Genomic DNA, 20085 nt, shown 5'->3' on the forward strand with positions numbered 1-20085 from the left:
AATAGAGGCATAGAATAGAGTGACATTGCCAGCAACCACCAGAAGCTAGGGGAGAGGCCTGGAACAATTCTCCCTCAGAGTCTCCAGAGGGAACCAACACTGCTGATAACCTTGATTGCGGATTTCTGGCCTGAACAGTAAGAGAATACATTTCAATTATAAGGCACCTAGTTTATGGTAATTTGTTATGGTAGCCACAGGAAATTAAGAAATGCTAATGTAGAAAATTAAAATCTCAAGGTTTCTAAAATGAAGTAATTAAATCAGTAAAATTCTCTGGAGCTTGATTTACTGTTTCAGATTACCTTTAGAATGATGTTCTTTCTGCAGAAGAACTATTTTCTGAATGAGAATGCAGTGTCATGATAAAACAGTCGCAAAACAACATGCGTAATAAAGGCATTGTCTTAAACTGACATTGTATTTACCAGCACAGACATTGTGATATTGCACTAAAAAATTAACCCCCAGAATTCTTGTTATTTTTGCTTATGCTGCATCCTAATACGGTGATTGTGTGGGATTGCAGGGGAGGTGTGTACTTCCCACATAGTTTTTTAAGAGCTCAGACAGACAAGTGCCATCACCTATGGCTGCATTTCTTAGACTATGTAGCCTCTTCAGTTGCCACAAAAGAGGAAAACAGACTGGAGAATTGCACATAGGCTTGTACTGCTTCAGCCTGGAAATGACATACATCATTCTTCAATTTCATTGGTCAACACAGTCATGTGGCTCTGCAAGGAGTAATGGGAAATACAGAGGAGTGAATGGACCATTTGGTGGGAAAAAAATCTAGAAATATAACTCCCATTGTAATTTTAGAAAATCATTTTTTCCCCTAAGTTTGTATAAAAGTGAAAAAGGCACATCCCACACGCAGATACAAATCATGAAGGCATTGTTTAATGCAATTGGCAGCAAAGAAATGCTTTGGCCTCTAGCCAGAGCTTTGAGGTTCTCTTTTGCTCATTTCTCTCTGAAAAATAAGTTCCTAAAATCGAGCTCATTATGCTTCCCCCCCAAAAAAAAGTTCACAGTTCCTTTGTCCACTTAGGTGAAATGCAATAAAAATGGACTTTAAAAAGAACAGCTTTTCCTGTGTTTCATAAATGTTCCCAGAAGACTGAAGTTTTAACTATAAAGCTAGAAGCACTTTATTTATTTATTTATTTATTTATTTATTTATTTATTTATGTATTTATTTATGTATTTATTTATGTATTTATTTATTGCCATCCCTAGACTACAACTAAGAACCCAGAAGGCCTCAGGAAACAGAACCAGTGCTCTGCTCCCTCACCCTCTGTTCTCAGAGTAAGAATCCACTGTAGTTGATTCCTTGAATAACACGTGCCTTGCCAGAGCTTGACCGTGAGGGAACTTCCTTAAAATGACTTGAGGATGTCGCTTCCAATATAGTATGAGGCCAGATTACGGAATTTGTTTTCTCTCTTCTTACTTCCACACACAGTTCCAGTCCACTGGACCCTAAAGGGCTTGATTGCTAAAAAACAAACAAACAAACAAAAAACCCCACAGAAAAACAAACAAAAAACCAAACACAAAACCAAATAACACACAAGAATGCCCAGTCCCAGTGGGAGAGGTCTGGCGTGGATCACCACGTTTCTGGAAACACACAGTGAAGAAGAAGGAAGGGAAGTTCCTTAGACTGAGAAACTCGGCTCGGCAAATGCCTAGTGTGCTGAGGAGTGCCCGGCTTCACAGGAATCATAGACGGTCAGAGATGATGGGGCATTGTTTGACCCTCTGTATCTTTTCTGCACACAGGCAGGCAGCTCCTCAGCTCAGGTTCGTTTGGAGGGGACGCTGGACTAATTAAAGGTCTGGAGCTTCAGCGGGTAGTCAAAGGCGGGATTCTTGTAGGCCACGAGGTGGGTGTCGTAGCGCTGCTGGCGAGGAGTCCGGCCCCGCCTGCAGAGACACGCGGACAGCAGCAGGGTGCTGACCAGCAGAAGGCCGCTGGCGGCGCACAGACCCGCGAAGATGAGCACGAAGCTGGGCTTGGTGGTGAAGGTAGCGCACGGCCCCCGCAGGCCCGAGGCCCGAGGCAGGCTCAGGCCTGCACTGTTGGCCGCCAGGACGCACACGTGGTAGGTGGTGCCCGGCAAGAGCCCATACAGAGGGTGCTGCCGGGCGGTGGCATAGATGTCGCCCACCACCGACTGGTTTCCCGGCTGGCCCTCCGCAGAGAAGTGGATCTGGTAGCTGCGCACCACTGAGTTGGGGGCGCACCAGCGGACAAGCGCGGACGTGTCGGTGGTCTCAGACACCCCCTGCAGCTTGGGAGGCTCTGGGATGGTGTCTTCCCGGCTGAGGCCTGGGCACAGGCACCGCAAGCGCTTCTGCAGGTCTGCGCACGGGGTCTGGAGGTGCTTACAGGGGTGGTAATCACAGGGACCCTCCTGGGGAGGCGCGTCCTCCTCCTCCTCCTCCGCCGCCTCCCCCTCCTCCTCACTGGAGTCGTCCAACAGCAAGATTGGAATGTCACCCTCGGAAGGACTTGGCTGGGGAGCCTGCGGGGTGGCCTGTGTCCTCCAGTCGAGCTGGGGAGTGCTCACTGGGTTCTGGGAGGCAGGGAAGAGACCAAGGTGTTTGCTGGCCCATGGGGTGAAGGCAGATGAGATATTAGGGTCAAGGACAAGCAAGGCAGCTTGTTCTCTGAGCTCTGTCCCGGCTGTGCTTGCAGCCCTGGGCAGATTACCGGAGTTGCTGGAACCTGCTGTAGAGGAGGCAGCTACCGTCTCCCCGACAGGGCTGTGCGGCCATGCAGTTCCTGTGTGGAGACCCATAGGGTGGGAGGGGGCTTTGGGGACACTCTGTCGATCTCCCACAGCTTGAGTGGAGGGGGCTGTGCTCCGCGGAGTGGAGGGTGCGTGGGTGGAGGGGACAGAGGAGGCTGAGTTGGAATCAAGGAGGGTGGTGCTTTGGCTGGAATGGCACACACTGGGCAGCTGGGAGAGCAGGACAGGGGCTGAGAAGGGGCCTTGGGATCCCGCAGCTGGTGCACACACAGTGTCTGCTGCCCTAGAGGAGAGGCCAACCAGTTAGAAGGTGTTTGGCATCTGGGTTGCTCTTGTGCTGACCTTTGAGTCCTCAGTGCAGACACTCCTCTGCCAAAACCTTATCAACACACCTGCCAGGTACCACATGGTACACATGATAGACACGCATCACCTCACTGACCTTCAGGGCACCCAGTGGAGCAGGGTCATGGGGCCTGTCATCACTCCCATTGAGCAGAGGAGGAAACGGGAGAGCAGAAAGAGGAGTTAACTGCCCAAGACAGCAGGGCTGGCAAATGGCAAAGCCTAAGCCCGGTGGTGGGGGCGGGGGGGGCACCATGACGAGCAGTCCAGATTCTCTAACTGCCGTCTGCTATTTTGTGCTCACCTGTCTGCTTCCTGGCCATGAGTGCTAGTGACAATATTCACACTAGCTAATGTTTCCTGAGTGATTGCTACATGCTAGGGACTATTGTTAGCATCTTACTATATCAACTAATTTAATTTGCACTACCTTATAAGGTAGGCACTATTATCCCCATTTTACAGATGAGGAGGTAGAGGCCCCGAGCGGTTAAGTAATGCAGCCAAAATGAACAGCAGTAAATGATATGAAGAGACGGCACTCTCAACCTCTTCATTAAGACAAAGAGAGACCCTTCATTGCAAAGGATCTGGGTGCTTGTCTTTGGAGTTAACATGAAGGGGAAAGGGGGCAGACTAAGCCCCACTTGATATCCAGGCTTGGGTGGGAGGTGAGAAAAGCACCCCGACAGTGATCTGCACCACCATTGGCCTGGTCCATTAACACTTCCCATGTCTGCTCCTCTATGCCGTCAGCCCCATTGGCTGACTGGAAGGCAGGCATAGCCTCCATCACCTGAGTCCCTGAATGTGACAACATGAGGGACGGCTACCCTGCCCAACACTGCCCACCTGCCTAGCATGGTTAGGTGAGGAAGACATGAACTGTAGGAACTTCAGCTCTGGGGGGGCTGGCCGTCCCCCCTCAGTCACCTGCTTTGTAAATGTGTTACCTGTTGAGGGCTGTCCTCTTCGCATCCATGAGGAGCCAGGATAACTCACAGCTGCAAGTGAGGGGGTTGCCAAAGAGGCTGATGGATAGGACCTGGGAGGAATGCAGGGTCCAAGGAGGGAAGGAGCTCAAGTTGCAGCTGAAATACACAGAAAACCAGTTGAGTCAGGGTTTTACAATCAGGTCAGAACTATTCCCTGAGAGTCATGGTGGCGTCATGGGGAAACCATTCTGCTAGGGGTTAGATATTATTTTGGGCAAAACCCTTAACGACCTTGGACTTCCTTTTTTGTCATCTGTAAATTGGAGATACCAACCCGACTCAGTCAATGTCACCCCTTACATCAAATGGAGACAGTACTCCCCTGACTGCTGGTTATATCAAAAAGAGTCTGTGACGATGAAAGTGTTTATAAATGTAAATCTCTACACAAAAGTAAGATATTGTTATTACAGGCCAGTCATGAGCAATGGCAGGAATTCTTAATTAATGAGAATACTCTTGAATGTACACTACTGCGGTTGGACTATAGCTAATGGCCCTCAACACCAGCCCCATGGAAGACCCCTCACTGAAGTGTATCCGTTAGCTCTTGCTGACTAGAGAGTTTCCCCCAAACTTAGTCACTTAAAACAATAAATATTTATTTTTTCTCCTGATTCTGCAGGTTGGTTCAGTGGTTCTTGAGCTCTGAGCCAGCTCAGCTGGGGCCAGAAAATTTAGGATGGCCTCACATATATGAAGTCTTTAGTGGGTTTGCAGGGGCCTTTCTCCCTGTGTCTCCAATCTCCCAGGAGACAAGGGAGAACCTGGCTCACACCCAGATGCATATCCACATTTGGGGGTTCTCTGAGTCTGATCTGACAGAGCCCTAATATGAAAGAAGCTTCCATTTGCTCTCCCAAATAATCTCTTTTCTTTGCCGAAATATTATGAGGGCCTCTCCGTCCTGCATCTAGTGTTGTCAGAGGGGACTATGGAGGGCTTTGGGCATGCTGGATTGGAGAGAAGCCAGGAAGTCTCCTATCCCCCTCCAGTGGGTGCTGGGTGCCAGGAATGTCACCCACTATTTATCACAGATAGCTTCCCACGGGAGAGGAGTGGGTGAGCTAAGGAGATCCAGGAGCGTGTCAGGCTGAGGGGGCAGAGAGAATGGGTCCAGCAAGGAACTGGAATTTCATGAACTTCAGAAGCACCCAGAAAGCACCCAGAAAGAAGTGGCTCCTTCCTCTGAGCTGGGTCACAGGTGGTGCAGCGTGGGGCCTACGATAAGCCAGCCAAGGAATTAAATCTTCTCCTTCAGGCCATGAAAAGCACTGAAAAGTTTTCATTGGGCAGGAGACTCAGTCAGATTATAATTTAGATAGACCTCTTGGCTGAATGTAGTGACTGGATTCAAGGGTTCTTAACCCGAGTCTGCAGAGACAGAGTCCGTGAACTTGGATGGAGGATATAACATCTTCACTGTCACGAACCTCTAACTGAAATTTACCATTTACTTCAATGATGAATGAAGGCAACAAACCATGGGTGAATCTTCAGTTGAAATGACAGATATTTGCATATCACTTTACAGTAGTTTCTTGTCATTTATAATCATCAAAAAATTATGGAAGTTGTTAGACCTGGATTTTGTTATTTAAGATGTTAAATAAAGAAGGACACCACCTACACATATATTTATAAAACACATATTTAGAAATACTTTTGTAACTATAATGGGTTTCTTTGTAATCCTATGTACTTTATTGTAGGCATATAAAAACATTATTCTGAGAAAGGGCCATAGGCTGCACCAGACTGCCCAAGAAGTCTGGCACAGAAGTGTTTCAGATTCCTTGCACTAAGGGGTGGCTCCCTGAAGGCAGAGTCTCCAATTGCAGGGCCCTTGGTCAATGGGGTAGGAAATGATGAGAACTTGACCTAAAGCTGCCCTAAAGGGGGGCTGTTGGGAGTGGAGCCCAGGCCGGATCTGGTGACGGGGAAGCAAAACTTAAGAGTCGCCTACACTTGTACTAACTCTTGAACCCACTCCTGTCTGGCTCCATGGAGAATGAACGTCACCAACACCCCATACTTTGCCAAATCCTATGGTTACTCTTCTGTCTTAAGCTGATTAGGCCTCCCAGTGGCATTCAGATCTGCCAACCACTCCCTCCTTCCTCAAACACTGTCTTCTCTTGGCCTCCAGGGCACCACACCCTCTTAATTTTTCTCCTGCCTCACTAGTGGTACCTTCTTGCTCTCTTTTCCTGGTTCTTCCTCTTCCTAATTTTAAAAGTTGGGGTTCTTTAAGGCTCAGTCATGGGCCCTCTTCTCTCTAAATCTCTGCTCTAAATTCTATGGCTTCAAGTTTAATCTCTGTACTCTCACATTTATATCTCTGGCTCAGACTACTCTTTTGAGCTTCAGACTCATGCAGTGTTGTTTAAGGTTATCAGATGTGGGATCAAATTGCCTGGGCTCAAGTCCTGAGTTCACCACTTACTAGCTGTGTGAACTGCGGCACTTAATGCTTCTGTGCTCAGTTTCCTCATCTGTGAAATGAGGATACTGACCATATCCTCCCACATTGGATTGATGGGAGAGGAAATGCTTTGATATATACCTAGGACAATCAATGTCTGGCACAGAACAAGAGGTCTGTATTATTATTATTACCATTATTATTATTGTTGGGTATTTGCTCTGAATGTCTCATAGGTCTTTCAACATCCAGACAGTTAGATACATAGCCTGGAGCTTATCAAAAGGCCTGGGCTGGAGATACTTAACTGAGCGTACTCAGCACAGAGATGACAGAGGAGATATCAGACATGGGGGTGGGGACAGTGCTGAAGTCAGCGTGTAGGGTGAGAAATGACATGCAACAATGTTAGGAGAAGTGGAAATAGCCAAGGACCTTAAGAGGCCTATGCAGGAAGGCTGGAGAAACATCAGGGCAGTGTCCTGAGGCCAAGGAGTTGGAAAGCATCAATAGGGAGGAAAGAATCAACAAGAGGCTCAACAGAGAAGCGGCCACTGGACTTAGCAGCTGAAATGCCACTGGTTCCATTCAATCATGGAGCTGAAGTGGGTGGTCAGATTGCAGTGAATTGAGAAGGGCAGGGATAAGAGGAGGTGGTCACCACTTCTGAACCAGGGGTGCTTGCTTATGTTGGGTCTGGGTTGCCTTTCTCCCCTGGCATTCACCTGGTGAGTTTGGACTCACCTTTAAAGATATGGATCAATTATGTTCTTCAGTGTGATGGAGGTGATCACTAACTCTACTTGTCTTATAACACAGTACATGGTGTGTGCCTCTGTCACTGATCACAATGTATAAAGACAATTGCCTGATGTCTGCTGCCTACACTGAACTGTGAGGTCCCTGGAAGCAGGGGCCATGCTGTTTTCCTCACCACCACCATCATCACCAAAACCATCATCACCATCGACATCACCATTGTTCCTAATACCTCCACCACTGTCACCATCAGCATTATCACCTGATGCTTCCTCCACCATTTGTGGGCTGAGGACTCTCAAACCTTGTGATAACCTCCAGGCTCATGTATCTAACTGCCTGCTGGATACTGAAAAACATATGAGACATCCAGTGCAAATGCCCAGTAATAGGAATAATACAAACTTCTTATTCTGTGCCAGGTATTTTGAAGGCACATATCAAAGCATTTCCTCTCCCAGCAATTCAGTGGGGAGAATTTGGTCATTATTCCCATTTCACAGATGAGAAAACTGAGTCATAGAGGTGTTAAATAACTTGCCCCAACTCACATAGCTAGTAAGTGGTGAACTCAGGATTTGAGCCAAGGCAATTTGGTTCCACACCTGCTGTCTTACACACAATGTTGCATCAGTTTAAAGTTCAAAAGAGGAGTCTGAGCCAGAAATGATCTCACCCTCCTCAACATCACCACCACCATCATCATCACCATTCCCATCACTATCACCAGTTCACCACATTACCAACATCAGCACCATCATCACCATCACTGCCGTGTTACCATCACTTTCACCACAACCACCGTGTGCCAGACAGTGAGCTAAGCACACTGCATGTTCCATCTCCCTTTCCTTCAAGGCCTGAAGTGAAGGACTCTGGTTGGGGCTGGAGCCAGCAGAGAAAAGAGAGAAAAGGCTACATTGAGCGTGGTGGTGGGGCACAGGTGCCTGCTTCCCAGGACCCAGATGTGGGCCCCAGGAAAGGAGGTAGCTTGGAATCATCTTCAAAAGGATGCTGCCCTTCCTGGTAGAAGTCAGGGAAGGAGGTGGATATAGTGACACTATAAATATCACTGAGCCAGAGGGCACCAACCCTGCATCCCAACTATAAGTAGGACCTTCCTACCCTCCCACCTTTCTTCCCTAGACCTGCTCAAACCCTGGAAGGGGCTGACTTCCTGCGTGGGGAAGCAGGTGGATGGAGAAATAAAGAAGAACCTAATGGCCTCATCCCCTCTTCTCACTGCAGCTTTCTCATCCTGGGCTTAAAGGAAACCTTACATTCATGAAACTTTGGAGTTTCAATGTTACCCTGGACAGGACTGAGTTGCCTGGTTTGTAGGCAGAGTGGACTATCTGGGACCTGCCCAAGACATCACCCAAAGGATGAGGAAGAACAAAAGCTCAGAGAGGATTTAAAGGAGCCATGGGAGGAAAGTTAAGATCTGGTGTATTCTATAAAATAGTTATACCTATTCAACATAGTGTAACGGGCAAAATACAGCCATGTGATTCAGAAACACTTACTTCTGGAGCAGAAGGAGCTGTAGGTGAGGAGTGTCTTGAAAGATGTGTGTCTGGACAGAGGTAAGTGCTGGGGAATCTTGACAATCCAGATGCTGCAGGTCAGGGGTCATCTTGAAAATGTCCCCCTCCAGGCTCCTCAGCCTGGGCATCTTCCTCAGATAGAGGGATGTGAGCTTTGGCAGGTCTCTGATCCACCCTGACTGAACTGAAACACACAGGGACAACTGCCCACTACCCAGGAAGGCACAAACCCAAGACGCTGGCACGATATTAAGGGAACACCAAGAGTGACAAGGGGAGTCACAAAGGTCATTGCTGAGCATGGGCACAGCTGGCAGCTTGGGAATCTCAGAAGCACAGGTCATTTCAGCCAGAAGAGCCCTCAGAGATGACCAGTCCTTCCTTTCAGCCTGAGGCAGCTGAGGCCAGAAAGGAGAATGGTTGACCGAAGGCCACACAGCTGGGAAAGGACAGAGCCAGGACTTGAACCCAGGACACTGTCTCCAAGTCTGCTGCTGGCCCGCCCTCTCCACACAGAAATACCCCAAACTTCCCTCTGATGGCCGCCATGAGTGGGGAAATGTTTGCAGGCGGTAAGGAAGGCGGAGCAAGCTAGAGGAGGTCCAGAAACCTAATTGTGTGGCTCTCCTAACACATAGAGAATGTGTCCCTTCTCCTGTTTCTGGTTCTCACGCTTCTTTCTTGGTCTACGGCGGAACAGGTGATTATAGACACATGAAGTGTTTTTTAAAAATAATAAAACCAACCGTGTGAACCACAATCAGAACATACCACGTACAAGTGAAGTGCTATTCTCACCTCCCTCCTGTGTCTTATTTGAAGGAGCCAACATTTACAGACAGTTTTAGCCAATCAAGTAGAAAAGCCAATGAATTCATCCTTAGGACAGCAGTTGCTTGGGCTGAACAGCCTGTTTGGTGCTGAGTTCATTTATCAATCAGCCCCTGGGAAAACCACGCATTCCCTTCCCCATTCTATGAGCATTTACCAGCTGTGCTAGTAGAACCACGTGGTTAAAGGTTTGGGCTCTGGACCCAGGATGCTTAGATTTGGATTTGGAGGCACCACTTAAACTGTGAGACCTCGGACTATTCACCTATCTGTTCTCACCTCTTGGAACTCAAGGAGTTAAGCCCCGTTGGCGCTTCAAACGGGGACGGCTTGGCTCAGGAAATCTCGGTGGGGTTATTTATATAAATGGCATTCTGAGCTTGGCACCTGGGTCACCCCCCACGAGGAAGTTCATAGCCCCACCCCAGGAGCGCATGCCCAGCCCGCCTCTGAAAACCCGGGGCGCCGGGGACTCACCTCGCGTGAGGAATGTGCCGCTGAGGTCCAGGACCTCGAGCGTGGCCAGGGGCGAGAAGGTCGCGTCAGCGATGTCCCCCTGGGCGCCGTGGCCCAGCGCGGTGCCGGAGAGGTTGAGCAGGCGCAGCGCTGGGAAGCAAGCGAAGGCCCCAGGCGGCAGCGCCTGCAGGGGGTTCCCCGCGAGGTCCAGCGCACGGAGGCTGCCCAGCGCGGGCTCCACACACAGCGGCAGAGCGCTCAGCCGATTGTAACTGAGGTCCAGCGTGTGTAGGCCCGCGGGCGCAGCGGGGCCCCAGCGCAGCGCCGCAATGCGGTTGTGGCGCAGCGTCAGCACCTGCAGGTGAGGCAGGTGGCCGAGCTCAGGCGCGCTCAGGGCGCGCAGCCGGTTGTAGCTGCAGTCCAGGCTGCGCAGCGCGCGGGGCAGGCAGCCCGGCAGGCGCTCCAGGCTGCGGTTCGCCAGGGTCAAGGTCGTAGCCCCCGCGGCGAAGAGCCCCTCGCAGGGGGAGCGCGTGGCGTTGTTGGCTTCATTCCCCCAGGGACCCTGCTGAGTCAGCCAGAAAAGAGGCGTCCTCTCGTGGGGTGTCCCTGCTGGGCCGGGGCTCAGCGCAGCCATAGGCAACAGCAGCAGCAGCCACCGCAGGGCCCACCACATGGCGCGTGGCTGGGGAGAGAATAATGTGACAGACCATTAAATCCAGCGGAAACCACCTAAGAAGGACAAATGTACCCCTACCCCGAGCTCTGAGGAGGAGGACAAGCCTTGGGTGTTCCCTGAGGGGCAGGGGGTGCTCCCCAGCATGACTGGGTGTGCAGTGACTGTCCCCGCCTGCTTTACCCTATGGCCTTCCCAACATACACCGTGGCACCTGCTGCCTTTCCTTCTCCCAGTGATGCTGTGCCCTCTAATTCTTTTTAATTATGTGAGTATTAATCCACAGGGGACCTCTTGTGGAAGGCCTCCCTCGTGTGTCCTGCCTGGGCCTGTACCCCAGGAACCTCCTCCGTTTCCTTGTCCCCATCCCATGAGCCTCCTGAGGGAAGAGAACATGCCCATTATTCCTATAAACTCTCCCCAGGTGTGCAGACCAGTGAATGGCTTCAGCTAGGAAAGCAGATCTGCTGGAACATAAAGATGGGATTTGAGGAAGATTTTGTCAACCCCAGTGAAAACTCAGTTGCCCCAGGCGCAGGTGAGCCCTGGTTTGCAGGTCACATTTTAAAGTAAGTTCTAGAGTCTCTTTCTTGGGAGGGCACTCAGGGTTGTCTTTCGGGAAGAAAGGAGCCCCCAGACAGCTGTGAGGTGTGGGAAGCTGAAGTCAAGCATTTCTTGGTCCCAACAAAAGCCAGGGCTCCTGAGGCCAGCTGTGCCCAGAAGGAATGGCTGAGGGCTGCTAGCTCTGGAGTTTCTGGAGTACCCAGGATTGTACAGGGCAGCTGAGAGGTCAGGTAGGGGTAGATCAGGCAGCTGTGGGCTGGTTTGGGAGCTGCAAAGCTACTTCCAACCAGGCCCTGGCCATGAGGTCACGCCTTGATATTCCCCCAATTCTGTAGGTGTGTATTTCTGTCCCAGCTATCTCTGCTGGCCACTAGGTCTCTGGGCAATCACCCAGGCCTCCCTCTTGCTAGTAGGGGGGTCAAGGCAGTGAGGAAGATCCTGGAAACTGAGGCCAGGAATCCATGTGTATAGCAGTATGTCATACTCACCGGAAGCTGAGCGTTTGGAATGTAGCACCTCTGGATACCCGTTCAATCTTTAATCTTCAGTCTTGTCTTATGGATTTCAGGAGCCAGTGACTTAGACAGCAGCTCAACTCTGAACTCCGGAGGGAAGCCTGTTTCCCAGATGCCCCTGCCCCCCGGCCCCACCCACAGAGAGGGCCTGAGATGCCCCAGCCCCTGCAGCCCTTTCTTCCTCACATTGTGGTCTTTAGCCCACTCCCTCACTGCCTGTCTCCTCCTCCCACTCTGGGCCTGGGCCTGCCCCTTTGCAGGCCTGGCACCTCCTCCTCGCCCTCCCCCATCTTCACCTTACTCCGCCTTTCCAGGCCTGAGAAATGGAGGGAGTCAGCTCTCCAGGGCCAAAGTGAGGGCTGAGGGCTAATGGGCGCAGTGATGCAGAGGTGGCACTGTCACCTCCCAGGAATCTGATCCTCCTGCCAGGTGGTTCCCGTTTCCTAGGATGCTTGGAGGCTGAATGGTGAGCTGGAATAAGGAGGAAGCCCTGTGCCCCAAAGGAGGAAGGTAACCCAGTCCACAGGAAGGGCTGCAGAGATTTACAGGAAAAAGTGGCCAGAGAGGAGTTCTTCAGAGGAGTCTGGGAGCAAGGACAGGCTCAAACTAGATCCTGGGGTTCCCAAGAAGGTTTGGTTTGGTTTCTCTGGGACCCAGTTCAGTGATAGTGTGGATGTTTGTCTCTCATAAGTGGGGGGAATAAAGAAAGAAAGCGGAAATGCAGAAAGAACATTCCTGCATCATGGCTGGAGTTATTGATCCTATTTACCGAGAGCCCCAGGTCTCCCTGAAGCTGTGGTGAAGACGCTAAATGAGCTTTGTTTAGAGCACGTTTGTTTAGAGCATGTTTGTTTAGAGCAGACGCTGCCTTTCTCCCCCTGAGTTCCAAGACTGGACATTTTGTCTGAGGACCTTTGATCTACACCCTCTCCCTCACCCCCAGGCCAGGGGTGAATCATCCCCAGTGTTCTGTACACAGACCTTGAGACCAGAACTGCACAATCTTTCCTCCTGTCAGTCCTTATCTGAGCAACGCTGAGGAATTCCAGGACACCTTGGAACTGGCATGTTAGGTTAATTGGATAATTGCACATCCTTGGGGATCTCCTTTTAGGCCTTCTCCACCCAAAGCTTCAAAAATATCCTTTCAGCCTCAGTGCCAGCCACGGCCTTGCTGCTCAGAAGTGTTCCTTCATTGGCCCCAGGTGGGGGCGGGGAGAAGCCTGTTCTGAGACAGTGCAGTCACCACCCAGGGAGCCCCAGAGGTAGAAATGCTGCGCCATGGACAACACAGAAGGCCAAATGGGAGGGAGAAGTCGAGGGAAAAGTGTGAAAGTGAGGGGACCCGTGTGTCAGCCAGGGGGCAGCCTCCAGTGATGCCCTTACCTCTGCCTTTGCTTGGTTTACCAGTTGCAGAGAGCACCCAGCAGGTCAATGAAAACATCAGCTTCTCTCAGAGTTCAAACAGCCGGCTCTACCTTAGAGGCAATGGACTGACTACCTGAGGCCAGCAGGGGTCTGGGGGGTTCAGGCAGGGCTGCCCAGATGAGAGGGAGCTGAATCCACTGAAACTCACCTGTGTGAACAGAGACCCTGAGGAGGAAGGAAATTGGCTCCCCCATGGAGGGCTATAAAAGAGGACCCCAGGCAGTAATGTTGGGTCTCCTCTGTACACCAGTGGGGCAAGGGATCTGGGGAGACTCTGGTTGTGGAGCTCCCTGAAGTCATCGCCCTGTGTTTGCCCAGAGCCCCAGGCCCTTGAGCCAACTTCTTGTCCCTGCTGCTTGTTGGCTAGTTCACCAATGGCGGCAAGGGCCTGGCCTGGACTGGCTGACCTGACGTCTGAGCTTGGCCCTCTGAACTGCTCTGTTGCTCTGGCTCTGGTGATACCCAACCCAAGCTGATACACCTTGGGGGCTGCCCAGTTGGGCTTTTGAGCTGAGGAGTCTGGTGGCAGAGTTTGCTTACCAGTCTCACCCAGGTGGCATGTTGGCCTTGCCCCAGTGGGTGTATTCTGCTTGTCACCACTACCCCCTTTTTAAATTGAGCACTTACTATAGTCAGAGCCTAATGCATTATCATATCGAATCTTCACCAGGTTCTGATTATTATTCCCATGCTACAGATAAGGAAACTGAGGCTCACAGAGGCTGACTAGGCTCTGAGCACACGACTAGTTAGTCTGCCTGGCTCTCCACCTTGACCACCTTACTCTCCATTTCGGTTCACTCTTCCATACCTACTGTGGGTTCCCTCAAAAGTTGACCCTGAGACAAGGACTCGAGTTCAGGTAGTTTATTTGGAGGGCGATCCCAAGAAGCATGGAGAGGGAGTAAGGAAGCGAGACAGGGAAGGGAAGGCACTGCAGGTGTGTGACTGAGGAGGTCACTCGCTGGGACCCTCTGAGAGACTGCAGAGCAGCTTCGGATTGTTTCATCAAGTGGTGAGGAAGTGGGGGTATTTACCTACCAGCTTCTGCTTCTCGTTGGCTTGAGGGTTTTTCCTGTGGCGTTAACTCCTTGGCACACCTGGCTTGAGCTGAGCATGCATCAAACAACTCCAGGGAGGGCTAAGAGGATGGGCACTGATAGCATCTGCTGTAGCACCCTTCACGATTTCTCCCAAGGGGGCCCTCCCTTGGTGTTCTCTCCCAGGTGACTTGGGCTAACAGCCATCAGGTGGATTGACATGGTTCCCTACGTAACTTAGGACCAAACTTCCTGAGAACTGGGCCATGTCATTCTTCTCGGTAGCCCGGGTGCCCAGGGTGGAGTCTGGCCCTTGAGACAAATATTCAACAAATGAATGGGAAGAGTACATGGTGAGTCAGAAGGTCCTCCATGGTGCCCTGGAGTGGATGAGGCAGGACTCGCGAGAGTAAACATTAAATTCAAGAGAGATTTGCCGCTCAGGTCCAGCAGCATCCCAGCCTTGAGAAGGCCTCAGGTGAGGGTGAACTGGGACATGGTGTGGGGCAGGTGGAGGTGCAAGGAGAGAATTGAGTCACCAAGAAGTTTCTAATCGAGATTCCCCACATTCACAAGATTAGAGTGTTAATAAAACCCTAGCCTACAGGAAAAAAAGAAAAAAAGAGCCAGGAGCCAGTAATTATATGGTTGGCTGCACTTCTCTTCTTGATTTAGATCAAAATTAGAGTGGTAGATCCTTGGCCTTAGAAGTGACTTTAGAACTTGCCTGGTTCCACTCCTCTCTTTCCATTTTAGAGGGAGAAAACTGAGCCCCACAGAGGAAAATTGGCTTGTCTGAGGTCACACAGGTGAGTCCCAATTATCCAATGAGAAGAAGGGCGACCTAATGTTCACTGTTCTATTCTGGGCTCTAGGCTTATTTGCACCGCTGACGAGCTCTCTCACCTGCCCTGGCATTAGCACTGGGGGCTTTTGCCCGCAGGTATGACTAAGTAAACACAGCTAGTGAATGTCAGGTCACTGGACAGAGTTTTTAGGGGTTCTGACCCCTGCTGTTTTGATCCCATTCCCAGAACTCCAGAAATAAATAATAGAACTGCAATAATAAATAATAATAGTGGTTGCCCCAGAGACCCAGAATTGGACATTTCCAAGGGCATCCTGTCCATCTCTGTTCATAACTCTGGCAGCCTGGAGTGGAGTGAGGGAGCTGACCCAGTGACAGGTGACTGCTTAGCCAGCTGCCCCTGCCCTGCCCTTCAGACAGCAGCTGGCTGTACAGAGGGCTCTTCTCCCAAGTGCTGGAGTTGGAATGTACAAACTTGAAGGCTGCATTCTTCTCTGACACCAGAGATAAGCTGGAAGAAGGGGAGGGTGATGGTGGGAGGATACGGTACCAGGTTGTCAAGTCTCCAGGCAGCCAGCCCTCACAGAATGGTATGCAGAAAAGAGGCTTTCTGGTGGTAGGGACCAAGACATCTGCGTGCTCTCCGCTGACGTGGCTGACCTGCCTGTGAGGAAATGATCTTGAGGGAATAAAACAGTCGTTGAGACTTGAGTTTATTTTCCTATTGAGGCATCACTCAATGGCAGTAAGGTTTCAGCACGAGGGTTTGTAAAATGCCTAGAATTTTAAAAAATACCACTTTTAAATGAGATTCTTTTAAAATCTGTAATGGAAAAGATTCAATGGGAAAGGAGAGGTCAGACTTTAATCTGCCACTTGAGTTTGCTCGTGGCTGTAGGAAATGGGACAAAACTGTACATAGGCCATTTTTATAAACCACATTCTGGAATTTACCACTGTCAGAGGCAGCACAAGTGTAAAAGCTCCTTAAACTGGGACAGGATACTGGGTTCACATCCAAACACTGCTACTATTTTATTGGGTACAATGTCTATATTCTTAAGCTTCTGTCTGTCTTGCATTTTTCATGTATAAAGTCAATGAATTGGTTCAGGCTTAATAATTCAGCACACATGTCCTGAGAACATGACAGTACCTGCCCCAGGTGTTCCATACAGAAAATGCGGACTCAGAGATGAACCAGACCTGGACCTTGCCCTCAAGCAGTTCCCAGTCTAGGAGGGGCAGAAGACAAAACCATCACCAACAGTGGGAGCTCACTATCATGTCACAAAGGGCTGATCTTCGAGCTCTGTCAGGCCCGGGGATGTATCTAGTTTGTTCCCTGCTGTATCCCAGTGTCTGGCCATACCGGCTCATGCTACATGCTTAAGAAATAGTTGCTGGATGAGTGTCTATTAACTGTGACTACTGCTTTTCCTGTTTCTGATCAGTTATATTTTCTTATTTGGGATTTCCCACAGAAGAATAGTCCCGGTTTGCTGTATATTTATTTAGGTTTTTAATATATTAAAAAAAAAAAAAAAGATCTACCAAAAGCAAAAGTATTTGAGTTGCACAAACAAAGCAATGATTTGGAATCTCATGGAGCCGGGATGTTATTTGTTTCCCATGGCTACAGCAACTTTCCCATGCACTGTGGATGTCCAGTAATATTTTGTGGGATGAAGAAATGCATTCTATCCAATAAGCCTATGAACATGCGCTTAGCATCATTACTCACCATGGAAATGCAAATTTAAAGCACAACGAGAGACTACTATGCACTTATCAGAATGGCCAAAATGAAAAAGACTGATAGTACCAAATTTGGGGAAGGATGTGGAGCAATTAGAACTCTTAGTGCTGATGGGAATGTCAGACGGTACAACTATTTTGCAAAACTGTTTGGCAGTGTCTGTAAATGCTAAGCATATATCTACTTAATGACTCAGCAATTGCACTCAAGAGAAATGAGTGCATATATCCGCCCAATGAATATTTATAGCAAATTTATTCATTAAAGCCCCACATTGGAAACAACCCCAAAGGCTACAAGTAGGAAAATCGATACATAAATTTTGGTTTAGTCATGCAATGGGCTGCTACAAAGCCACAAAAGGAAGGACCTATGTCATGCTCAACAACACAGATGGGTCTCATGGACACTGTGTTGAACAACAAAGCCTGGCAGAAGAGTACACACTGTACAGTTCTATTGATACAAAGTTCAAAACCAGGCAAAGTGAATTACTGGTCAGAAAGCTCTTACCTCTGAAGAGCATCCCAGTCAGAGGGCCCAGTGTGTGCAAAAGAATGGAGGTATGACGAGGTGTGGAGTGTTGAGGGAATGAATGCACAGCTCAGTAGGGCCGGAGGATCGCAGGGACCGGGAAGGAGGAGTGTAGGGAGAAGAGATTAGAAAGGTTTTGGGTCACAGTGTAAAAGGCCCTGTGGTAGTCGTTAATGCTATTTGCCACATAGTTCAGGGGTGCTTCCTTCTGGCCACTTTCAGGTTGTACTTCTTGGCCCTTTGTGGTTGAGGGGGGCCATGCTTTCATGTTTTTTTCTGGCCAATGAGTTGTAACTGATTAATTACATTACTGTAATTTAATTGCTGGTGTGAGACTGTCCAAGGCTCTCTCTTCTCCTCTTGCAACTGACACCATTTGGGATGTTGGCTGCTCCCTCAGCCTGGGTCTCGGAAGACCAGAGCGCCCCTGAGGCTAAACACATGGCTATATAGTGCGAGAAACAAACTTTGTAGTTTTAGATTGCTGGTTATGGCAGCATAGCCTTGTCTATTTGGATTGATACAGGCCTTGATTATGGTGTCAAGTTCATTTGTTTTTTTGTTCATTCATTCATTCATTGAACATCTGTTCTGCACTAGCCACTGTCCTGCCGTGTTTCCCCGAAAATAAGACCTAGCCAGACAATCAGACAATGTGTCTTTTGGAGCAAAAATTAATATCAGACCTGGTCTTATTTTACTATAATATAAGACTGGGTATAATATAGTATAATACAAGATAATATAATACCGGGTCTTATATTAATTTTTGCTCCAAAAGACACATTAGAACTGATTGTCTGGCTAAGTCTTATTTTCGGGGAAACACTGTAAATGCTGGAGCAGATATAGGCCTTCCTCTCAAGGAGCTTTCATTCTGTCAGGGAATACAGACATTAAGCAAATAAATGAGGTAATTACAAATTGCAGTAAGAGTGATAAAGGAAATAACCAGGTTCATATTACATAAAGGAATTGGGGAGGAGAGTGGAGGTGGCCATCAAGAAGGGTTGCTTCTTGAACTGAGACCCAAGGATGCTATAGAGCTGTCATCCTTGGGAATAATGTTCCAGGGAATAGCATGTGCAAAGAACTGGAGGAGGAAGGAGCCTGCTGTGTTTGAGTCACAGAAAGCAGATGTCTGTGGCTGGAGGGTAGTGGGTGAGGGGAGAGGTAGGCAGGAACGCTCATCTGACTAAGTTGTACGTGGCCTGCTTTATGCATTAAAAGGCCACTCTTGTTTCTATGTCAATTGTAGGCAAGAGCAAAGCTAGGGAGTTGAATTAGGAGGGCATTGAAAGTGTCCAAGGGGGAAGTGATCCTGCTGGCTCGAGAGTGATGACAATGATGTAGAGACAAATATATGCCTTTGAAATATATTTCAAAGTAGAATCTACAGGATTTGGTAATGGATTGTAAATAAGGTATGGTAGGCTGAATAATGGCCCCCAAACATATCCACGTCTCAATCCCTGGAACCTGTAAATGTCACTTTATCAAGCAAAAGGAATTTTGCAGATGTGATTAAGGTAAAGATTTTGAGATGGGGAGCTTATCCTGGATTTTCCAGATGAGCCCTGAATGTAATCACAAATGTCTTTATAAGAGCCAGATTTTACTACAGAGAAGAAGGTCACGTGGAGACTGAAAGAAGAGGCTACACTGCTGGCTTTGAAGATAGAGAAAGGGTAGGAGGAATGCAAGGAATGCAGCTTTAGAAGCTGGAAAAGGCAAGGAAATGGATTTCCCTAAACTCTCTGGATGGACTACGGCTCTGCTGACACTTAGATTTTGGCTCAGTGCAACTGATTTCAAAATTTTCACCTCAAGAACTCTTAAGAGAATAAATGTTTATGTTGTTATTTTTATTGTGATAAAATATACATAACATGATATTTATCATTTTAACCACTCATTAAGTGTACAAGTCAATACAGAGGCATTAAATACATTCATAATATTGTGTAACCATCACCACTGTTATGCCTAAAATATTTTCATCATCTGCAATAAAAACTCTGTACCCATTAAATAATAACTCCCTCTACCCAGCCCCACCTTCAATTCCCGGTAACCTGTCTATGAAAAAACATCCAGCCTAAAAGAAAGCTTGTAAGAGTTTATTTGAGCCAAACTGATGACAATTGCCTCAATAGATTGTGGCAATCCATTGATTGCCAAAGTCTCAATGGATTGAGAAAATGCTGCAGAAAATGGCCATTGTGCAACTTGTTTCATACATTAGAATTAAAGGTGGGGGTTACATGAAATCCATTGGCTGTAGATTAAGGGGCTGGGTGAAAGCAAAGTGGGGAAATCTCTGGGATTGAATAAAAAGCAAACTGGAGAGACACACACTTCTTTTACATTGGTGGTTTGCAGGATAGTTAATAGCATTTTACAGCACATAGTGAACAAGTTAACAATGAGGAATTTTGTAGTTTCCTCTTCTGGTGTTTGTGCCTCCTGGGGGCTCTGGAAAGGGATTACTCTTACATTCTAAGGGAATGTTATCTTAGATGCAAAAAGACAATGGATATACTCGCTTCATCAAGGAAACTACAGGCCAAGGATAACTTCCTGCCATGGCCCACCTTAGTTAGGAATTTTTATGTTCACACTATTCTATGTGGTTATT

General features: G+C 48.6%; 1 protein-coding gene across 1 annotated transcript; it reads right to left on the reverse strand.

The window, feature by feature from the left end:
- Positions 1-402: 402 nt before the first annotated feature.
- LRRN4 (leucine rich repeat neuronal 4) lies at positions 403-12078 on the reverse strand. The gene is made up of 5 exons (XM_019734888.3): positions 11852-12078; positions 10148-10808; positions 8819-9023; positions 4067-4204; positions 403-3051 (listed from the first exon to the last, which is right to left on the reverse strand). Exons 2-5 carry the CDS (start codon positions 10797-10799, stop codon positions 1839-1841), a joined length of 2208 nt encoding a protein of 735 aa, XP_019590447.3. The 5' UTR covers positions 10800-10808; positions 11852-12078; the 3' UTR covers positions 403-1838.
- Positions 12079-20085: the final 8007 nt, after the last annotated feature.

Source organism: Rhinolophus sinicus, chromosome 13 (assembly GCF_057876585.1).
Source record: "Rhinolophus sinicus isolate RSI-liver-muscle chromosome 13, RSI-T2T, whole genome shotgun sequence".
NCBI classification, from domain to species: Eukaryota; Metazoa; Chordata; class Mammalia; order Chiroptera; family Rhinolophidae; genus Rhinolophus; species Rhinolophus sinicus.